Source organism: Capricornis sumatraensis, chromosome 10 (assembly GCF_032405125.1).
Source record: "Capricornis sumatraensis isolate serow.1 chromosome 10, serow.2, whole genome shotgun sequence".
NCBI classification, from domain to species: Eukaryota; Metazoa; Chordata; class Mammalia; order Artiodactyla; family Bovidae; genus Capricornis; species Capricornis sumatraensis.
The window spans coordinates 56,166,151-56,188,320 of record NC_091078.1 but is presented as its reverse complement, the minus strand read 5'-3'; the positions used below and the strand labels follow the sequence as shown (position 1 = coordinate 56,188,320).

The window sequence follows — 22,170 nt, the reverse complement described above, 5'->3', positions numbered from 1 at the left end:
ATATTTGAAGAAAAACAGTAGGAATGGGAGATATTGGGACACAGAAGAGTTTTTTTAAAAAATAGTACTTACTCTAACTATATTCACTGATATGACAGGACCAGTAACAGCTATTTTATAAAACATAACTTGTAAAGACTGCCATGCAGTTACAGAATTACTTAGTACAGAAAACAGTAAAATACACATTTTCTTTTTACAAACAAGGCTAACTTACATAGCAAATTCTCTATTGTTCAGGGTTAATTTAAAATTCTGGGCTTATATCTCCCCCACAGTCAGTGACTACAGAACTAATTTTATGATCACCCTAAGCAAAACGTATAATGGAACTTCACAAAATGTACAAAACTTCAGTATTTGAGGAACTGGAGTTAGAAAGCCGAAGCAGCTTCCAGGTCTTCTAACTATCCTTTCCATAACGCGCCTGCCAAGTGAATACTCCAAACTGCTGGAAAATTACCGGCAGATGTTTTTGTTCTTTTTTTTTGGTTTTTTAATCTGTTTCTCCAGATGTTTAAGCTTACTCCCTGTTAACCCAAATCTTAACTTGACCATTCTCGCTAAGTATCTTAGTAATATAGAACACTTTCTTTTCTGCCCTAATGTGTGTAATAAGACATATATGGAATTATGTGTAATAGAACAGAGCCCTTTAATCTGGCCCAGTGCCAACTGTTGATTTATAAATGCTACTGTGAGCTACCAGAATCTATCAGGGCCTTGACTGTATCTTACCAGCCAAATCTGGAATGCTGGAATTCATTTCTGCCATCAAATGTTATCAATTAGCCTAACTTGCCCTTCTAATTCTGCTTCTACCGGTAATTTGCCTTCTCCTTCAAAATCAGAATGTACTCAGGTGGGGGGCGGTCTGCTGGAACTTTGGGAGGAGTAAGTTTCTACTGTACTGTGCTATCCTATGCCCCCATGGGGAGGGTGTCATTCATGCTTCCATGCCAGCAGAACTTCCTCCTAATGAATGTCATAATTAAAACCAGTCTCCATTTCCCCCTACCTTCTAAAGGAGGCGATACTGTCTGATTGAGAACCACTGGCAAGATTTTGGTTCTATTTTGATTGCTCAGGGTTCAATTCCTTCTAAATTTGTTTATTCTGGTTCCTTGAATTTGCTGAATTAGTGACCATAGAGACACACACTCCAAGAGTTACGACAGGACTTGAGCACACGTTTTCAAATTGTACTTGAGCAGATCTCTAAGTTGGGTCCTGTCCTTAAATCATTTCACATATTTGGCTTTACCGTAAGATTTTTTAATGGCTAACATAAATTTAAAAATGACTGTTTTAGTCCAAAGCAGGTGTCTCACTAAAAAGTATGGAACTGCTACAATCAGTAAATAAAGCTGCTTCTGGAGAGTTAAAATATTTCCCCTTGTGCAGTCTTAAATACACAATGTGTGAGACAATGGCAGGTTGATAATAAATCCATTTAAAGTCACAAACAACATTTGATACATCACGTTAAAATAAAGGATTGCCTTTTAGCAGATCTCTTTATAAAGCCGTAGCACCCAGGCCGATGGGACAAATAAGCTAAAATAGCTCACACCTCCTGATCCTGCGATGCAAACATCTTCTCTTTCTCATCCTTTTTGACAGGGCTAAACTGTCTAGAGTACAAAAAAGAATGACTAGTGGGCAGCCCCTAAGAGTCTATACTTACCATAGTCTTCTACAGGCAAGCTCATAAAAACGGCACCCGACTGTGAAGCATTCAGGGGAAACTGCCAAAAATTGGTTAGTCTGATCTCCAAACTGTAAAAGCCTCTTAAACCAGCAATTTAAAACAATTCTTGCTCCTCTGACTAAAACTTTACTCAAACTGAGTAAAATCTCCTATCATTATCGCTACCATGGGGCAGGGGAAGGTGAGAGAGAGGAAATATGTCTAAAGTAAGTAAATATATTTACTTTAGATTCAGAAACATGTCTAAAAAAAAAAGTCTCCAACATTTTGATAATTAGACAAAACACCTCTACTGTATGTACGTTCCTCCTTTGCAGAAGCTTCTGCAGTTGCTGTGTGAGTTTCTGCAAACTGGCTCAAACATATATTTAAGAAGCTGATACTTTCAGACTATACGCATCAGAATTTTAACACTTTTTTGGTTAAAATAAGAGCAAAAGCTTCTTCGAGACACCTTAAAAACAGACTTCTGATTCAACTCACATTTTAGTACTAAACTTTTAAAAAAACAATTATATCATAAAAGCAAAAGATAATGACTTTGCCATGAAATTCAGTTTTAGAAAAAAAAGGTATCTGCAGGTGTCAGTCCCACGCTGCCTCGAGATGGGGGAAAAAAAATCTGTCTAAAGCGTGTCAATTGTGATCAATTTTGATGAAGAACATGATGCCTTCCCACAATCCAAATTAGCACACTTGAAAATCAAACAGATGTTTGCTTTTAGAATTGGATTCTTGTTGAGTATTTCAATGTTGTACTACAACAGTTTATGGATTGGATTCATTTCTTCCTCTCACAAGATCATCCCAGCGCGGCTCTATTTCAGTGGTGGCAATCCGAAACAGGGCGTGGAGGTGTTCGTCTGTCAAAGGCTGGCTCAAAGTGTGTTGGTTTCGAGTCAAATATGAAAAAGCCTTTTCACAGATTTTGCTGCTATCAAACAAGGATGCCACCTTACAGGCAACCCCTTTGATAATCGGGTAAGATTCCGCAGACAGTCCAGCATAGAACTGCCCTAAATCTTTGGTTCTGTATTCCTCCCAAAGGTTAGCACTTGCCTGAAGTTTTGTGAGTTCCACCCTTACTGAAATAGGTGCATATTCAGGTTTAAAGCTAAATGGATTAGCAAAAAGCTCTAAGTCCTTCTTAATGAACTTGAGGTCCTTGAAATGTCGCTCAAACTCTTTCTGTAGGCGACAGATCACCCCTCGATACCTCTCAAGATCGAGTATTTTTTCATCTTCTTGAAGATTCTCTTTAAGCTCATCAACCACTTGGCTCAAGGCAGCAAAATGGGTCAGATTTTTTTCTTCGACTTGTCTCTGAAGTAAATTCAGCTTCACCTCAAAGGCACAGATATGGTCAAAGGCAGCGGCAGCGAAGACTTTGTTCACTCTCAGTAGTTCGCTGATTTCTCCAAGGTGGTCCATAATATCCACCAGGAAGCCGAAGTCACAGAGCCATTCCTTGTCTGTGAAATGGACCGTCGTGGCTCCTATCGAGACCAAGAATGTTTCTATCTCTTTTCTTAAGGAAAATATTAGTTTCAAAGTCTTCCCTTTCCTAAGCCAGTTGTTTAGACAGCGTCCGTTAACCCTTTCACCGTGCTCTGATTCAGATTCAGTCAGTAAAGCCTGAAATTCCGGCCGCCTCACGCCTCTGGTCTTAATCAAAACTATCCATTCAGATACGGCATTTATGATCTGATTAACATCCACATCGTAAGAGCTCAACAGTTCCAAGTGAAGAAATCCCGAATAATGGATCACATTCCAACAGTTGGGGCTTACAGCCTTTTCTCTCATGTATGACACCAGTCCTGAGTTCTCACCAATCATCCTCAGAGTGTGGGTCGTGGTCAGTCCAACCATGCGCTGCAGGCTAAGCCCGGCCGTCTGCAGGGCCTCAAGGATTGCCGCCATGAGGGCGCCAACACTGAAGTGATGAGTCAAGTTGATTATGGTCAGAAGCTCTTCGTGCACTTCCAAATCGTGGCCGACGCCGCGGACAAAGACCAGCAGGTAGTTCTCATAGGCCACAAAAGCTTGGTCGTCCAAGGCAAGGGAATAGGCTTTAAAGTCCTTGGCTCGGTTAAAAAGTTGACTGCGTAGATTCTGGTGAATGTCCAGGACCCTCTGCCGCGTGGTCTCTGGAGATAAATCGATGCCATCCATAACGCCTACGTGGTCGGGCAGCACGTCTCTCAGCATCACCGCCATGCACCGGTGCACAAAGTCCCCCTCGCCCCAGCCGCAACCCTTCAAGGCCAAGAGGCGGGCGAGTCCCAGGCCTGCACGAGCTATTCTCTGCTCCGGAGTGAGCGGGGCGGCCTCCGGCAAGTCGCCCCGACGCAGACGCTCCACCAGCGCCGCGCGCTCGTCCTCCGCTACATACCGCTCGTAGTACTCGTGCTCGGCCTCGTAGTGCTGCTTGACGTCGGGTTCGCCCGCTGCTGCGACCAGGCGGCGACAGACCAGGCACAGGGCGCCCTCGCCCTCCGGAGGCTCCACCACCAGGTACCGCTGGGTCCACTCGGCTCGGAACGCCCGAGACTCGTCGATTTCCATTTTGCTCCTCTTGGGCGTCATCCACATTTCACGGAGGCCACAGGAGATGGGCCGACCTCTGGGAGGCCGCAAGCAAAGGGGAAGGAGGAGCAGAAGAGGGGCCCCAAGCACCTCCTCCGCTCTGCGCCAGATCACCCCAGCGGCGGACACCAACCTGGGGCACCCGCGCGTCCTTTCTTATTGGCTGGAGATTTCGTATCCCCTAGCCCCAGGCAGGAGCCAATAGAAAGAGCAGACAGCGACTGCAAACGCGCAGGCGCACATCCTTCTAGCTGCGAGGCGAACGGAAGCCGTGTTAGGGCGGGACTAAGAAACCGGAATCACGGACTTCACGGGCATTAGAGCTGCCCAATCAGTAGCTTCCTGGTCCGGAAGTGACGCTACCGCCCGAGGGTTAGTCTGGATTTCGTCAACAGGATTGAGGGAAGGACGTGGGCAAGAAACTGTATGGAGATTGGCTGGAGGTACTTCCAGTGAGCTTCACGCCGTGATCCGGGATCGTCTGGCGCCAAAATGTCGCTTGTAGCGGGGGTTATCCGGAGGCTGGACGAGACAGTGGTGAACCGCATCGCGGCAGGGGAAGTTATCCAGCGGCCAGCTAATGCCATCAAGGAAATGATTGAGAACTGGTACGAAGGGAGTCAAGGCTTTCTCCAAGGCCACTACATAACGGACCGCTGCTACGGATGGCGCGGACACGCCTCCCTGCCCTGAACCCTAGAATGTGTGGTTGCGGCGGCGGAGGCTCAGGCTGCTGTCTGCTCTCCTCACGTGTCCTCGAGCGTTGTCGCGAGACTTTAGGGTTGTTGGGGGAGCAAGGACAGTAAACCAGTATTGTTTTAATGATGCTATTAACTAAGAAACCCTTTAAAAACTATATATGCAGAAGGTGCAAGTTTTTGAATGTCTAAAAGTTTTATAATTTAAATTCCTTTCTTCTTTCAAACGGTACCATTGGTTATCAGTTTCTTGCTTATTCCTGAAGTCATCCATCTACGTTCAACAGTACAATTCACTTTGAGTTATATTCAAACTTAATTGCTGGGATTTTAGGCGAGAACAGTGAACTTAGGGTTTAATTTGTGATTTTCCTATTATTGCCAGGTTAGTTCACTTTCACTTTTCACTTTCATGCATTGGAGAAGGAAATGGCAACCCACTCCAGTGTTCTTGCCTGGAGAATCCCAGGGACGAGGAGCCTGGTGGGCTGCTGTCTGTGGGGTCGCACAGAGTCGGACACGACTGAAGCGACTTAGCAGCAGCAGCAGCAGCAGTCCCCATTTAGGATTTTTAAAATTAATTTATTTTAATTAGAGGCTAATTACTTTACAGTATTGTAGTGGTTTTGCCATACATTGACATGAATCAGCCATGGGTGTACATGTGTTCCCCATCCTGAATCCCCCTCCCACCTCCCTCCCCATCCCATCCCTCTGGGTCATCCCAGTGCACCAGCCCTGAGCACCCTGTCTCATGCATTGAACCTGGATTGGTGATCTGTTTCACGTATGATAATATACATGTTTCAGTGCTATTCTTTCCAATCACCCACTTAGGATTTTCCTACCCTTTTTGCAGAGTCACTTTGAAGATCCCTTATCTTTTGGGGGTATTCCAGGAATTCTGAAGTTTAGAACTGTCACACAACCATTGTGGAGGGAAGAGGTTAAAAACGTGGAAAGAAGGTTAGGTGTAAACTAAACTTCAAAAAGGACAGAGACTCGTAGTATACCTAAATGTGTCGGATCCTTTGTGTTGAAATGCATTGATGTGGGGCTTTCCCGGTGGTCCAGTGGCTAAGATTCCGACCTCCCAATGCAGAGGGCTGGGGTTCAGTCCCTGGCCAGGGAACTAGATCCCACATGCTGCAACTAAAGATCCTGTATGCTGCAAGCTAAGACCTGATGCAGCCAAATATTTAAAAAAAATGCATTGATGTTAATACAATCCATACGTTAAAGGGGAAAGAAAATGTTCCAGTTGGAAGGTTTGTAAAGGGATTCTTCTGAAAAGATAAACAACCGTGGGGGTAATGAAAGAACAGTGGGTCAGAAAGGACCACCAGAAGAAAGGAAGAGAATTAGAAGGTGGACAAAAGAAGAAGCAGGGAACCTGAGCATTGTCTCTCCTTTTGACTTTACTTACATAGTTGGCAAAGGCTGGCTTTTGTTTCTCCAATTTTAGAATTAACTAACAGCAATTTAAGTGTGTTGAGGTACCGTTCAGGAACACTACACACTGGCTTACACTTCTCTTAAGAAATTTTATATGGAGTCTAGCTCTGCTGTTTTTAATACACAAGTTGAGGTGGCTAAATGAAACTTCAGGGACTCCTGAGTAAGTTCTTTGGTATTTAAGTAACTTATTATCTTATTTCTGAATGAATAATTGTCTTCCTAAGGAGGAGGTAACTTCTCTTTCTCATGTAGCCCCAGGCTGATTTATTTTCTCTTGCTCTATGCTTGTAGGCTATTCTTTGAAGGGGTAATAAGGTGTATTTAATTTTCTGCAGCATCATTTTTTTTTTTCTCCTAACATATCTTTTCATAAAGAGGCTAGTGGAGAAAAACTTACAGAATTTTTTACTTAGTGACATTTTATAAGGGTCATGTAGGATCCTGGGGCTGAATAAAGTTTGAGTAACAGATGGTAATTAGTTTAGAACTAGAGGAGCAGAAATATCGCTGAATGTCCTATTGAAAGTGATGGTTGCCCCCTCTCCCCTTCTCTTCTTCCCCTCCCTCTCTCACAACATGTAAGCTGATAACATTGTGGTCTCAGAGCCTTTAAGACAAAAACACATTCATCAGTCTTGTATTTGTCTGAAATTTGTTCTTATGCCTTGATTCATTTTAAAATATGTGCATTGGAGAGTAACTGCAGACTGATAAATTACTATTTTTTGTTTGATTTGCCAGTTTAGATGCAAAATCCACAAGTATTCAAGTGGTTGTTAAAGAGGGAGGCCTGAAGTTGATTCAGATTCAAGACAATGGCACTGGGATCAGGGTGAGTAAAACCTCAGGGCAGCAGGATGTTTGTGTGCTTCTTGTGTTGCATCTGCAGGAAGTGGTGGAACTTTGCCCTGTTCTGGAAACTTCAGGCTTTTATGGATGGGATTGTTTGAGAACTTCAACACCAACAATAAATATTTATTGAATACCTATTCCATGCCAGGCAGTGTTTAGGAGAGTAAGGAGGTCAGGGATCGAGTCATGAGGCCGTTTAAAGGTTGAGTGTTCTGAGCAGAGAGAACGATACACACAAAAACGGCAAAATGGGAGCTTGCCTGACATGCTGAAGGACTAGCAAGGAGCTTGGGGTGCCTAGAACAGGGTGGTGGGGGGAGTGCAAGAGTAGCAGGAGAGGAGGTCTGAAGGGGAAGCAGGCTGAGCATGCAGGAACTTGTGGGACCTTCTGCAATCTTTGGCTTTTACTCTGGATGAGGAGGGATATGATTAGAACATTTTGAGCCAAGAGGTAACATGGTTTGACAAGTTGTATAAGAACTCCTCTCTGCAGTGTGGAAAATAGACTGTAGCAGGACAGGACAGAAGCAGTGATATTCTTTGTTGGTGATGATGAACAAAGCTCTCAGAATTTGCTGGTGTAGGGAGTAAGAGAGAGGAGTCAAGAATGACTTCAAGGTTTTGGCCTGTGCAAATAGAAAAAGAAGCTGCCATTTACTGATGGGAAGGCTATGAAACAGGCGGATTTGGGAAGATCAGAAATTCATCTGGGGGTGTGTTAAATTTAAGATGCCTGTTAGCTGGATCCATGTGTGAGTTTGAAGTGCAAAGTAGAGGTTTGCGCTGGAGATAAAAATTTGGTGTATTTGCATTTAATGGTATTAAAAGCCATGAGACTCACACGAAGAGAAACTTGACATGATTAGTCATTAGGGAAATAGAAATAAAAACTTCAGTGAGATCCCACTTGACATCAGTTAGGATGGTTGTTATAATTGATTAATTAATAAAAACATTGTCACCATATCCTGCCTGCCATGTGCTTCATACAGTGGGGTGTCACTCCCGGACCTTTCTTCAGATGTGTAAGCTCCCTCATCCATTAAACCTTTGGTGTCTCAAAAAGGAAATATTGGCAAGGATGTTGAGACATTGGAGCTCTTGTACATTGCTGGTGGGAGTATCAAATAGTGCAGCCACTGTGGAAGAAAATTAAACAGTTGCCATATGATCCAGCAATTCCACTTCTGGGTTTATACCCCAAAGAGTTGAAAGCAAGGTCTTAAAGAGATTTGCACACTCATGTTCATAGCAACATATTCATGATATTCCAAAGGTGGAGGCAACAGATGAGTGGATAAGCAATATATGATAAATACATAGAATGGAATGTTATTCATCCTTAGAAAGGAGTGAATTTTTGACAAACGCTATTACATGGATGAACCCTAAAGACAGGATGCTAAGTGGAATTAGCCAGTCACAAAAGGACATATACTATTTGTTTCCACTTACATGGCATACCTAGTGTAGTTAAATCTTTAGAATCAGAAAGTAGAATGGTGGTTCCCAGGGGCTTGGGGGAGGGGGAATGGAGAGGTTTTGTTTAATGGGTACATTTTCCATTTGGGGAGATTTCAGAGTTCTGGACATGGAAGTTGGTGATGGTTGCACAATATTGTGAATGTACTTCATACACCTAGAGAGGGTTAAAGTGGTAAATTTTGTTAATTTTTTTTTACTGCAATTAAATATATCTAAATTTTTAATAAAGGAGTTTCCTAATACAGTAATAATTTTGTACAATCTGTGAGCCTGCATGAGATCATCAAGAGAATGAGTGTGGACAGAGCAGAGGTCTAGGGATGGAATTGTGGATTATCTGCTGTCAGGGGAGCTGAGACAGAAGCAGCAGGCCAGGCTGAGAACCAGGTGAGTGAAGAGGAGGGAGTGCCAGGGCCTCGTAATTCTGGAGCCCAGAGAGGAGGCTCCTGCTGAGTTAGAACTCTTCTCCCAAGAGCATTTTCTTCCTGGAGTCAGTCAAGAAAAGGGAAATTCAGAAAGATTGGGAAAAACGAGTAACATAATCATTTACTTGTTTCTTTGCACCTTGTAGAAAGAAGATCTTGAGATTGTGTGTGAGAGGTTCACCACAAGTAAACTGCAGTCCTTTGAGGATTTAGCTCATATTTCTACCTATGGCTTTCGAGGTGAGGTAAGCTGAGGATTGAAGCAGAGTATAAATATCCTCCTGTGATAACATTTCTGCCATTTGTCAGCCTATGTTTCTCAACAGGTCAGTAAGATATCATACTCTTTACTTGTTCAGTTCAGTTCAGTCGCTCAGTCATGTCCAACTCTTTGCAACCCCACGGACTGCAGCACGCCAGGCTTCCCTGTCCATCACCAACTCCTGGAGTTTGCTCAAATTCATGTCCATTGAGTCGGTGATGCCATCCAACCATCTCATCCTCTGTCATCCCCTTCTCTTCCTGCCTTCAATCTTTCTCAGTATCAGTGTAGTTTCAAATGAGTCAGCTCTTCACATCAGGTGGCCAGAGTACTGGAGCTTCAGCCTCAGCATCAGTCCCTCTGATGAACACCCAGGACTGATTTCCTTTAGGATGGACTGGTTTGATCTTGCAGTCCAAGGGACTCTCAAGAGTCTTCTCCAGCACCACAGGTCAAAGCATCAGTTCTTTGGCGCTCAGCCTTCTTTATGGTCCAGCTGGGACCATGACAGCTGGGAAAACCATAGCTTTGACTAGATGGACCTTTGTTGGCAAAGGAACGTCTCTGTTTTTTAATATTATGTATCTCCAGAGACACCCAAGTCTCCTGATGGAAGAAGACCATACCACCTACCAAGTTTTCTTGTCCCAAATCAGATGTGAATCTCAGGCAATAGTTAGATCTAAGTACCAGTATACCAAAAGTACAGAGAGTGAGGGAGCATGGTACAGGGGGCTGAGACTGGGAAATCACGTGATAAAAAACTTGTTTCCTATAAAGTAAACTGCACAGGGGTAGAAAGGCAAAGAAGGGAGCAAGAATCAAGAGGTTAGGGGGATTTAAGAGGCATATGAGCCAGCTCCAACGTGTAGATATTACTTGGATCCTGATTTGCATAAACTAAAATTTTTTTGAGACATAATTGAACTCAGATTGATTATTTGATTTTATTGAAAAATTACTGTTAATTTTCTTGATATAAAAAGTTTTATGGGGTTTTAATTTTTTGAATCCTAATCTTTTAAATTATATTCTGATATATCTATAAATGAAATTATACGGCCTATCATGGGGACTTATGACATAGAAAATGGATAAAGATACTTTTAAGACTAAAATAACTTATATTTTTATGACAATACTCTGGATATAAAGATATCGTTCAGTATATGTAGGACTACATAAATTATAATGGGTACTTACTGTTCTATTACTCATATGTACTGTAGTCTATTTAAAGGTTTCCTGTTGAACATTTATGTTCTTTGCCATTTTTTTCATGCCTAATGCTCTGGTGAACATTCACATGTTTTGTTCAGTTAATTTTCTTAGGATAAGTTTATAGATATAATGTTTGTGAGTAAAAATATGCATATATTTCCAGTAACTTGTATTAGCTTCCTATTGGTGCTCCCCCAAATGACCACAATCTTAGTGGTTTAAAACAACACACATTTGTTATCTTATGGTTCTGGAGGTAGGGGACATGGGTATCACTGTGCTAAAATCCAGGTGTTGGTCAGGCAGTGTTCCGGCTGTATTCTGGGGGCTTTGGGGTACCAGAGAAACTGTTGGGGGTAGTTATTTGGGGGGATGAGAGGGAAAGAAAGGGAAGGGAATGGAGCCAATTATTTTTGATTTTAGGCCTTTTTGTAGTTTTTAAATTTTTTATCATGTGAATGTATTTTTACTTTGATTTTTTTTCTTTTTTTAATTAAAAGGCAGCTTTTTATGACCCAGTTGCCACAATTCTGATCAAATCCAGGTGGTCTGAAGCACCCGCCAGCTCACAGTGATCCCCAAGTTGTTCAGGAAGGAGTAGCATCAGACTGTGAACCGTGAGGTTCCCCTGACTTCAAGTAGGTCTCAGGTCAGCCCTGGCAAAGCAGTTTTGTTCTGACCTTGCAGCTTCCTGAGTCAGTTCCTAAGCCCAGGGCCTTCTGCAGCCTTAGCCTAGTTGTAGGATATCTTTGGGGTTGTGATTAAACAGGGAAGATTTACTGAGGGATTGCTATGTGCCATCCATGGTTCTCAGCCCTTTGTATGTATTAACCCTTTCGCACTTGACAACTCTGAAAGAGTAGGTTCTGTTATTATTGCCCTGTTTGACATATTGGGAAACTGACACTCAGACTTTAAGAAGTGTGGCTGGAGTGCACAGCTGGAAAGTGGCAGAATGGGGAACTGAGCCCTGGCAGTTTGACTCCAGAGTCTGTGCTGTTATCCTCTTCCCCCAGTGCCTGTACAAAGGCCCCTGAAGCAGCTGGATCATCTGCCAGTGGCTTGCTTTCTTCATGGTGTTGGGTAGTGTTGTAGTATTGGATGTATTTCATGTCTTTCCTTATCAGAATCTCAAAATCATTAAAAAAAAATCAAGTCTCAAAATGGTTTACACATTTAATAATGAAAATTAGGACTTCTCTATAACTTAGATGGTAAAGAACCTGCCTGCAATGCAGGAGACCTGGGTTTGATCCCTGGGTCAGGAAGATTCTCGAGAAGGGAATGGCAACCTACTGCAGTATTCTTGCCTGGAGAATCCCGTGGACAGAGGAGCCTGGTGGGCTATAGTCCTTGGGGTCGCAAAGAGTCAGACTGAACTGGGTGGAAATTAGCTCATCACAATTCACCAGGGAAACCCAGCTAGGACCTGGTAATCTCTGAGCCTGAGCCATGGTCCTTGTTAATGAACTGAAGCTGCCACCACTGTATTTACTGTTTGCTCAGATGTAGTCACATATCACAATGCTTAGGTTGTGTTTTTTAATGCTGTGATGTCCTGTGAAAGGAGATACAGGTTCCAAAGGGCCAGTGAATCAATCTTGATTTTCAGGGGGAAAAATAGTCATTAAAAAAAAAATTTGTTTCATCTTAATTGAATAATTAAAAATTTTTATTTCTAAACATTAAATTGCTTACAGAAAACAGTTTTGAATACAGTTTACAACATGGCCAATTTGGAGTGGTTCCATTATCCTATTTCTGAAGGCAGCTTTAAAAGTGTTAGAAGAAGAAAAAAAAAAAAAGTGTTAGAAGACAAGTCATTGAGAATATTAAATATGCCTATAATTCTACACCTGAACACAGTTGCTGTTAACATTAATTCTTGGTTGTGTTTTCTTTTTGGACTTATATATGTATATATTTTTTCCCCTCTTGTTCTAGTAATTATGCTGCAGATTCCGTTTGATAGCTTCCTTTTTTTTTTTTAACGTGTGAGTTAAAAAACAAAAGAGCCGATTTAGGTAACTTCTCCCTTAATGCAAGATGGGGGTGACCCAGGAGTGGGCGTTTCTTTCACTCCATGTCCTTTCCTTTCTTAGGCTTTGGCCAGCATAAGCCACGTGGCTCACGTCACCATTACAACCAAAACAGCTGACGGGAAGTGTGCGTACAGGTATAGTGCTGGCCTCTGCTTAGCATATAGATTCATCCCGAAACATGCTTTTGGCCTGCAACTCAACGTAATCCTGTCTGAACAAGAATGTTACCTTTTTTTGCCTAGATCTTGGGTACATTTTCTGTCCTCCTTTTGTATTAGTTGATAATCCAAAGGGGTGGTTGTAAGTAATAATTTTCCTTCATGAACTTGTGAAAGGTATGCTGTAACAGATTACAAGTGCCTAGCACCGGGTCTGTTACGCCGAGGAGGGCTGAGTCTTTGGGAGCTGGGATGTCACTCTGCCCCTTGGCCCTTCAGCAGGGCATGGCTTTGGCCTGATTACGCGGCTGTGGGGGGTGCCAGAGGATTGTGACTCCTTAGCTGTCTCTGATCCCCAGCCGCACATGAGTGCCCCTGTGGATTCCTTCCCACAGGTGCCCACTGGCTGTCTCTTGTACTGGCACAGAACAGGAAGGGGATTCAAGGAATCAAAATCATACCTTTGCTCTCATAACCATTGGCCAGTACTACTGAAAGATGGGTATTCAAATCTAATTCCTGCCAAAAAGACTTTTTTGCTTATCATACAGAGTGTTAGTTTATATAGAAAACAGCTTCAGCAGAGGGCAGTTCTGTCTGTTTCTCAGCCCTCTCCCACAGATGATTGTGTGCCGTCATGGATGATGGAGCATTTCAGTCTGCAGCACTTGGTGCTGAAGGGGGTTGACTAGATGCAGATTGCAGCAGCCCTAGGACCTGGCTGGGCTGATACGATTAGAATCTCTTCTCACAAATAGGGGAGGCGCTTGTGAGTGAATGTCTTCTGAAATAGCCTGGGGCACAGGCTCCATTTCTTTGCCTCTGGAGTGTTATGCCCCTGCTTGGAACCTCTCATAGCTCCCCCTGTGTGGCAGGATGAAATCCAGACTCTTCGTCATAGCAGCTCTTGCACTCCCCAGGTGCTCAATCCATCTTCCCAGCCTGTCCCCACAGCTGTGCTGCTACGTATTCTAAAGCTTCTGTGTTTTGTCTATCTTTTCCCTTCCTGGATGGACTTCCTTGTCCTCTCCACTTGAGAAGACAGCAGTCTAGGACCCAGGTGAAGTGTCATCTCTTCTGAGACACTTCCTCCCATCCTACCCCAGGCTCAATGTTTTCCTTCTCTGGACCACTTGGCACCTTGTCCCACACTTCAGGGAACAATCTGTCCCCTCACGAAATCAAGAACCTCCCAAGGCCTGTCTCTGTTTCAGGGTGTTTATAGGCTTGATACATGATAGCCCTTCAATAAATGATTGCATAATTATTGAAAAAATGTTACTGTCATCTTAGGCAGTGTCATAACTTTTGTTTGTAGCCCAGAACTCAGAAACTAAAAATGCAGTAGTTGGTAAACAAACAAAAAAATAGGGATCTTTTCCCCCCTTCTTTGGTACCCATTTAGGATGGTTATGGAAGTAGAAAAAGGGAGGAAGCTGGTAACTCGGACAACATATAACATGGCTATATTTTAATCTGTTGTTGATGTAACTTACTCTTTTACTCTTTGGAGAAGTATCTATTCTCTGTTAGCTACCAGTATCTCTTATGTTTTGTGATAGAGCTCATTACTCAGATGGAAAGCTGAAAGCGCCTCCTAAACCATGTGCAGGCAATCAAGGGACCCAGATCACGGTAAGAATGGCACACAGGACGTGACATTGTTGAGAAAGAGCTTTGTATAAATACTGAAATAAAAGGCAAAATTGTCTCTGAGTTCTCAAAGGATTGATATAATGAATATTTACCAGTTAATAGAAGCCTCAAGATATCACCCTGTAAGAAAGAGAAATGATGATTGATTTTTGTGACATGACAGCCTGCCCACAGCCTCTTTTTTTTTAAGAGGCTGGGAGATTCTTCTATTGAGATGGCAGAAATTGGTGGCAGGATAGCTGCCATTGAAAGAACCTTAAACATGACTCCAGAAGACAAGTCCAGAGTCCTAACCTTGCCACTCAGCGGCAGTGTGTCCAGAGGCAAGTCATTTAATGGCTGTTCATCTTACTTTGCTCCTCTATCAAAGAAAGATGGTACGAGGAATATCTGACCACTCATTCAAAGGGCACTTGAGTGACACAATTGTGTCATTAATCAGGAGAAAGGCTGTTAAGCTGCCTTATTCCTGTGGTGCCATGTTTGGTGTGCTTCTCCTCCAGGATCCCATAAGTCACCCCTCTATCACATTACACGTCCCACCCCTGCACCCCCAGCCCCAGCCAGGGCACATCTGCTTGAAGGCCCCAAGCCCTGGGCTTGATGAGGCAGGTCGGGGGCACAGCAATGAGGAAATGAACATGTACTTTGCATCTCATGTTAAGCGGGATCTTGTACCTGGGACCACCGTATGATTTCCAAGAAGCCCCCAAAGATCTAATAATTATTTCTAGTTTGCAAAAATTTCATACCATGTGGTGTCACAATGGTTTATAAGTTTATCTTTGCCCCACTAAATCCTGTGCTGTTTTGGGCAGGACTGTGTATTTTATTGGTTGTCTTATTCCCAGCACAAGGCAGAGAGCCTGACGTGGAAGTGGACCCCAGTGCCTATCTGAGAAGTCAGTGAGTTAAGTGGGAGGCTTGCTTTCTCTTAAGGCAGCCCTGTCTCCTGCCCCGTCTTCTAACACGTAGAACTGTGCTGGTGGTGAACGTAGTTGGAGTCTCTGCCTCAAGACCATGCTGTATTTCCATATACTGCTGTGAATTTACAAAAATCAACCTTCTGTTCAGGTGGAGGACCTTTTTTACAACATATCCACGAGGAGGAAAGCTTTAAAAAACCCAAGCGAAGAGTATGGAAAAATTTTGGAAGTTGTCGGCAGGTACAGTCCACAACCTGGGCGTGGGTCTCTGAGTCATTCTGTCACCAGAGCAGTGTGTTCTGGTGCTTAGAAATGGAGAAGAGTTGCAGCGCTAAATGGTGAGCAGCAATACCAGCCCGTAAATGGTTTCTGGTCAAAGGTTAGGTCAAGGTTATTCTCTCTCTTTCTCTCTCTGAAAGAGAATAACAGTGCAGGAGGTGTTCAGGCTACATTCTCAAGATGTCTTTAAGACAGCCTAAATGTTTTGAGTTTGTGAAAATAAAACTATAGGCAAGGAGGAGAAAATGAATTCTGGGTTTTCTGTCATGTCCCCAGGAGAGAGCAGTTGTTTGCTGTATCTGTGAAGGGTCTTTGGTGGCAGGCAAAACAGACTGTAGCTAACCTAGGCCCAAAAGAAATTCATTGAAAGGCTAGGAGTGACTCAGCAAGTAGAAGAAAATGTAGACAGCTGCTTCTTGAAGAGGTCAAGAAGCAAGGTGGCTTCAGGGGTTTAATGTAGTGTCTGCGTCCCAAGTCTTTTCATTCCTCTCCTGAGTCTGCTCAAGGGTGTCTTCTGGGAGAGTGCATCTGATTGGCATAGCCTGGGTCCCCCCGTTGTGTGCCCACATCTGTGGGGAGGTGATTTCTCAATTGACATTCTGAGAAAGGATATACAGGTGGAAGGGGGAGAGGTGGTGTCCCAAAGGAAAGAGTAGGGGCTGTTAACAGGGAGAAGGGACCCAGGGCAGGTGAAAACAGTGTCATGTCCAGGATTGACTTAACCTGCGAGTACAGTGGCTGCAGCGTGGCTCCTTGAGCCTGCGAGTCCTTGAGTTGCAACAGAGGTGTGTTACCTATTTCTCAGTATTGCTACAAAATCTAAAGTCAGTAAAACATGTCCCTCTAATAAGGTGGAATGGACTTTGTTAGATAAAGTCCACTTTGTTAATAAAGTGGAATGGACTTCCACATCAAGTTTCTTTGCTTTTTCCCCTGGAGTCATATGAATCAGTATCAGAATGTTAATTAGCTCCTGGAAATAGAGGCATTCTGGATGACTGTTTTGGTTCTAGGTGTGGTAAGTGAACTGTTACTGAATAAGCGCATTTTGCTAGGCACAATCCTTCAGTTCCTGGGGCCCATGGAGGGAGGAGAAGTAAATGGGAGCCAGTGGAGAAAAGGCTGAGAGATCCTGAAGCGGGACCTCGTGGGGAGGAAGACATGGGTGAAGAGGGGGCTGTGTTAGGGTCTTAGAGAGAACAGTACAGGGGGTGTTCAGGCTACATTCTCAAGAAGGTTTTGAGGCCACTCAGATGAGTTTGAAGATAAAACTAGGCAAGGAGGAGATTGTATTGAAATACCCTGGAGTCTAGTCAGCAATGCATGGAAGCAAAAGGGAAACCTATTTTTTGTTCATTTCTGCCACATTTAGCAATGAGATCTTCATGCAGTCTCTGCTGGTTTATTTTCATGTGGGCAAAACATGATATTTGAAGATATTTTTGTATGTACGTATCTTTGTTTAGATTAGTTAACTCCACTGATTTAACTGCAGGGGACTCTTCCTCGTATGGTGCATTTGGCTTCTCTTTTTTACTATTTTGTTTTTTCTCTGCCAGGTATGCAATACACAATTCAGGCATTGGTTTCTCAGTTAAAAAAGTAAGTTCTTAATTTATAAAGGATGGTTATGTATTATAAAAGAAGAAGGATTGGTTTTTGTTTTTTTTTTAAGAGTTGGCTGTGGAGACAAGGTCATGGTATTTCAGTCAGCCCTGTTCTGTTTATCAGCAAGGTGAAACAGTAGCTGACGTCAGGACCCTGCCAAATGCCACCACCGTGGACAACATTCGCTCCATCTTTGGAAATGCTGTTAGCCGGTATGCTGATAACTTGCATTTTTTAAAATCTTCTGTGTTCTGTCACATTATTTTGGAATCTGTTTACATTTGCCTGAAGAGTTTTCTTTAACCAAGTACAGGCTTGTTTTTATGCTTCAGGCTTGTTGTCGTGCTTCAGATTATTTCGTATAATCAGTGCTTCTTGGGTGCACGTCATCTCCTAGGTGGTCTGGCTGCAGATTGTGTGTTCTTTTTAGGTCTCTGTCTTCAGAACATCTCTGGTGTAGAAGAATTCTGTCCTCGGTTGTTCCCGCTTGTCCTGTATTTTCATAATTGTCACTTGGATTGCACGTATTACCACTCAGCATTTATTGATTGCCTCCCATATTCTGGGCTTTGTGCCAGAAGTTAAAGATATAAAGACAAGTAAAATGTTTCTGCCCTTGAAGACTTCCCTTTCTGGTGGCAAGCAGTGTTGTGTCCCTAGATCTTCATGGTCAAAGCCTCAGCAGGAAAATTGCTTGTATTCTCGATTTCTCATGGCACTCCCCTTGATGGGTGAAAGCTGCTGTTTTCAATACATATCCGTAGCTTAATCTCAGGGCTTTGCAAAGCCCAAAGTGTCTGCATCATAATCTGAGGGGACAGTACTAAGCGCCTTCTGTATGCCAGGCAGGCCCCGGAAGCTGGAGGTACACAGATGAATGAGACTGCCCCTGACTTCGCCTTTTCCAACAATCTTAAAAGCGGGAGCAGTAGTCCCATGACTGTTTTCTACTCCAAAGGGGACAAATTACTCACCCTTTGAACAAAACCAGGTTCCTAACTAGAGAACAGTCAATTTGCTTTTAATTACCCTTTTGTTACTAATCAAGTGTTAAAGAATTATTTTTCCAGTGTGCTGCCAGAGCAAACAGAGAGTTCTGTTGACCAAATTTTAAGACCCAGTGAAACTTTTAAGAGCTCCTTGGCCAGATTCTAAGATTCAGAATTAGTTGTTATGAAACTCTTAGAGAGTATAAGAAACTGGAAATCCCACGGAGGAGCAGCTCCCAAAAGAGGTTTCCAGAAAACCAGCCTCTTTTTTGGGGAGAGAGGGCCTGCTGGTTCGCTGTGTGGGGAAGCATGGGAAGCTGTGCTCTGCGCAGACTTGGAGTACACACACTGCCTGTGGAGCATCAGCCATCCTTCTAGCAAGTGTGTAATGAGCTTCTGCTCCTTGCTGGCCACTGTGCTGTGGGGTAGAGATGGGGAGGAGGGAATAAAGCAGGAAGGATTCTTGCCCCTCAGACGACTCATACTCTAATTGGAAAGACACAGGAAATAATTACTCCATTCATTAGTGACTGTGCTCAGTGGCTTAAAGGAAAAGTAAAAGGTGGGGTGTCTCCTGAGATCAGGGAGAGAGATTGTCATGGAAGGCTCTTTGAGGAGGTGATGCCTAGATACGGTGGGTAAGGAGGAATTAACTAGCCGGTGTGTGTGCCAAGTCGCTTCGGTCGTGTTTGTGCGAGCCCATGCACTGTAGCCCTCGGGGCTCCTCTGTCCACAGGATTCCCCAGGCAAGAATACTGGAGTGGGTTGCCATTCCTACTCCAGGAGATCTTCCTGACCCAGGGATTAAACCGGTGTCTCTTATGTGTCCTGCTTTGGCAGGCAGGTTCTTTACTACTAATCGCCACCTGGGAGGCCACGCCAGCAGAGGGAACGTTCCAGCTGGAGGGGCTAGCACTTGGGAGGTCCTCAGGCAGAAATGAGTGTGGCTCATGGGGGGACCTTGTTTCATCTTAATAGGTGCCCCTGCTCCCCGTAAACACACTCTGGGGGGCACCACACAGGAGGCTGTCATGTTCCCCATCAGCAAAGTAAGAGATTCTCAGCAGAGATGATTTCTTTGGAATCTCGTCTTTGGGACTGAGTTACTAAGGTACATAAAAGTTTCAGCAAAATAACATCTCAGAACTTGACTTGCCATGTCCCAACAGTGACAGTGACGATTGACATATCATAAATGCTTGAAAATAGTAGCTAGGTGGGTGAACGGATGGCTACATGGGTGGATGAGAGGTTGGCTAGACGGATGGATGGGTGGGCCTGGACGATCTTAATGAACCAAGTCTCTGGGATCCTTGGCAGAGTCAGTTTATGGGAAGGAGCCCTGATTTTTCCAACTCTGATTCTTTAGAGTGTTTGAATTTTCCAGTTTTTTGAAAAGCCTCAAAATTTCTCTCTTTTCCAACCAGAGAATTGATAGAAGTTGGATGTGAGGATAAAACCCTTGCCTTCAAAATGAATGGCTACATATCCAATGCAAACTATTCAGTGAAGAAGTGCATCTTCTTACTCTTCATCAACCGTAAGTGAGAAAGAGCTATGTGGAGAAATGTCTCCACAGGGAACTTTAAGGGGCCATGGAGGAAATTCTTATCCACAGGTTTGATTACACCCAGGGAAACCTTATGCAGAAATGTGGTTTAATTAGGAAGTAGTTACAGTTTCTGCTCTGAGTCTCCTCTGTCCTCTCACACATGCTCAGGGTTGGCTGCCAGTTGTGGAGTCTGGTTCTTGCCTCTGAAAGGATGCCCGAGAGAGGGCATCCCAGTCCCTGTGAGCCAGTGCAGCCTCCTCCCTGCTGGCCTCAGAGCCTTACCAGCAGGCCCAGGGCAGACCTTTGTTCTCTTCTTACATCAAGACCCACTGTTGGAAATTGCCCAGCAGGGCACAGGGAGGGGGTATTTTAGGTGCAGGCAGTGTTTTTTCCTTTTTTTAATTGAAGTATAGTTGATTTACAGTATTGTATTAGTTTTAGGTATACAGCGAAGTGAATCAGTTATACACTTACGTATATATTTTCAGATTCTTTTCCATTATAGGTTATTGCAAAATATTGAATATAGTTCCCTGTGCTATACAGTAAATCTTTGTTGTCTGTTTAACATACAGTGGTGTGAATTGGTTAATCCGATGCTCCTAATTTATCCCTCTTCCTCCTTTCTCCATTGGTATCCATAAGTTTGTTTTCTATGTCTGTGAGTCTGTTTCTGTTTTGTAAGTAAGTTCAATTATAGTAGTTTTTACATTCCACACAAAAGTGATACAATAATTTGTCTTTGATTTATTTCATTTACTATATTGCTGCAAATGGCAATATTTCATTCTTTTTTATGGCTAATATTCCCACTGTGATATATATATATATATATATATATGCACACATAAACGCTTACAAAAATATACACCACATCTTCTTTGTCCACACATCTGTTCATGGACATTTGAGTTGCTTCCATGTCTTTGCAGCTGTGAATTTTGGGTGCATTTGTATCTTTTTGAATTGAAGTTTTCATTTTCTCCAGATGCTGGATTAAATGGTAACTCTATTTTTAGTTTTTTAAGGAACCTCTGTACTGTTCTCTGTAGCGGCTGAACCAATTTACATCCCTACCAAAAGTGGAGGAAGGTTCCCTTTTCTCCACACCCTCTCCAGCATTTATTATTTATAGACTTTTTAGAGGTTAGGTCAGACTCTTATGTATGTCGATCACTTATCTACACACTGGGCAGGCTCCCTCGGGTGGCAGGGACAAAGAACACTCCTCCAGCGTGTCTCAAGTTCAGAAACCTCAGCGGAGGGCCCCTTTTGTTAGGTTACGCAGCACAGCAACATCACCGAGGCAGCTGTGGTGACGTGGTGAGCACTCAGAATAATAGTCTCCTCGCTCATAAGATCACTGCCTCTCTTTCATTGGAAATAAAGAGAGGTGACCCATCCTCTGTTCCACCAGGTCAGGACGGCAGATCGTCAGCAGGCCAAGAGTCTGGGGAGAAAAGAGAGCCGTGTTGTCTGAGAATAGATCTTCCTCTGATTTTAGTCCTCTCTCTCCAGCTTTCATCCTTTTCTACCCTCTCAAGCCTACCTCATCTCCTAAATTACTCTCAGCACGCAGTCAGAGATTTGTACCCCCTGAAATGCCTGGAAAATGCACTTGCCCATAAGTCTCTGTTCAGCTACCCCAGTGTTGGAGCTCCCTGAGCCAGTGTGGCTGCCGCCTCCGCCACCATTCGGCACACCGGCTCCAGTGGTGGTCCTTACCGCGGGGAGCTGGAACTAGTTTTATTCACCAGCGTTTGTTTCCCTGCTTGTAGCCCAGAGTGTATATTTGCAGAATGAGGGTCTGAGCCTGGGCTGCCGGGGAAGGGTGAGGAAGGGGGCAGGGAGGCAGAACTGGCAGTTGCTGCTGCCCTGGGGAGAGGAGGACCCCACGCCCCCAGTGAGGTGCTGGGGGACCATGATGGTAAAGGGGAGCGGATGTGGATGTCACCCCAGCCGTGCTCTTCCTGAGCTGATGTCCTGGCATGGTATTGCTGTGCACCTGTCACCTCACCCTTTAAGACCGATAGGAGCTAACTGCCTTTTATTTTCTAGATCGTCTGGTAGAGTCAGCTTCCTTAAGAAAAGCCATAGAAACGGTGTATGCAGCGTATTTGCCCAAAAGCACACACCCGTTCCTGTACCTCAGGTAAGGCAGCACTGAATTCCTCACCCAAAACTCGTAGGGAAGAGAAATTCTGTCCAGCTATCCTCTCTGAAAGAGCCGTGGACTTGTTAATTATTAGCCCAGTGAGA

The 22,170-nt window shown here is 43.7% G+C and overlaps 2 protein-coding genes across 7 annotated transcripts in view; one reads left to right on the top strand and one right to left on the bottom strand.

Moving 5' to 3' along the window:
* Positions 1-2,325: 2,325 nt before the first annotated feature.
* On the bottom strand, positions 2,326-4,306 carry EPM2AIP1 (EPM2A interacting protein 1). The gene has a single exon (XM_068982990.1). It carries the CDS (start codon positions 4,304-4,306, stop codon positions 2,480-2,482), a length of 1,827 nt encoding a protein of 608 aa, XP_068839091.1. The 3' UTR covers positions 2,326-2,479.
* Positions 4,307-4,724: 418 nt separating this feature from the next.
* The window catches only part of MLH1 (mutL homolog 1), an 84,352-nt gene continuing 66,906 nt past the window's right edge, over positions 4,725-22,170 (top strand). For 4 of the 6 annotated variants that reach the window (XM_068982035.1, XM_068982036.1, XM_068982033.1 and 1 more), the window contains exons 1-10: positions 4,725-4,908; positions 7,198-7,288; positions 9,365-9,463; positions 12,804-12,877; positions 14,464-14,536; positions 15,632-15,723; positions 17,322-17,364; positions 17,494-17,582; positions 19,787-19,899; positions 21,970-22,063. In XM_068982035.1, the coding sequence (XP_068838136.1) occupies positions 4,793-4,908; positions 7,198-7,288; positions 9,365-9,463; positions 12,804-12,877; positions 14,464-14,536; positions 15,632-15,723; positions 17,322-17,364; positions 17,494-17,582; positions 19,787-19,899; positions 21,970-22,063 (884 nt within the window). In that variant the 5' untranslated portion in view covers positions 4,725-4,792. Of the gene's footprint in view, positions 4,909-7,197; positions 7,289-9,364; positions 9,464-12,803; positions 12,878-14,463; positions 14,537-15,631; positions 15,724-17,321; positions 17,365-17,493; positions 17,583-19,786; positions 19,900-21,969; positions 22,064-22,170 lie in introns of those variants that run through there. The other 2 variants (XM_068982034.1, XM_068982037.1) reach the window with 2 other exon arrangements.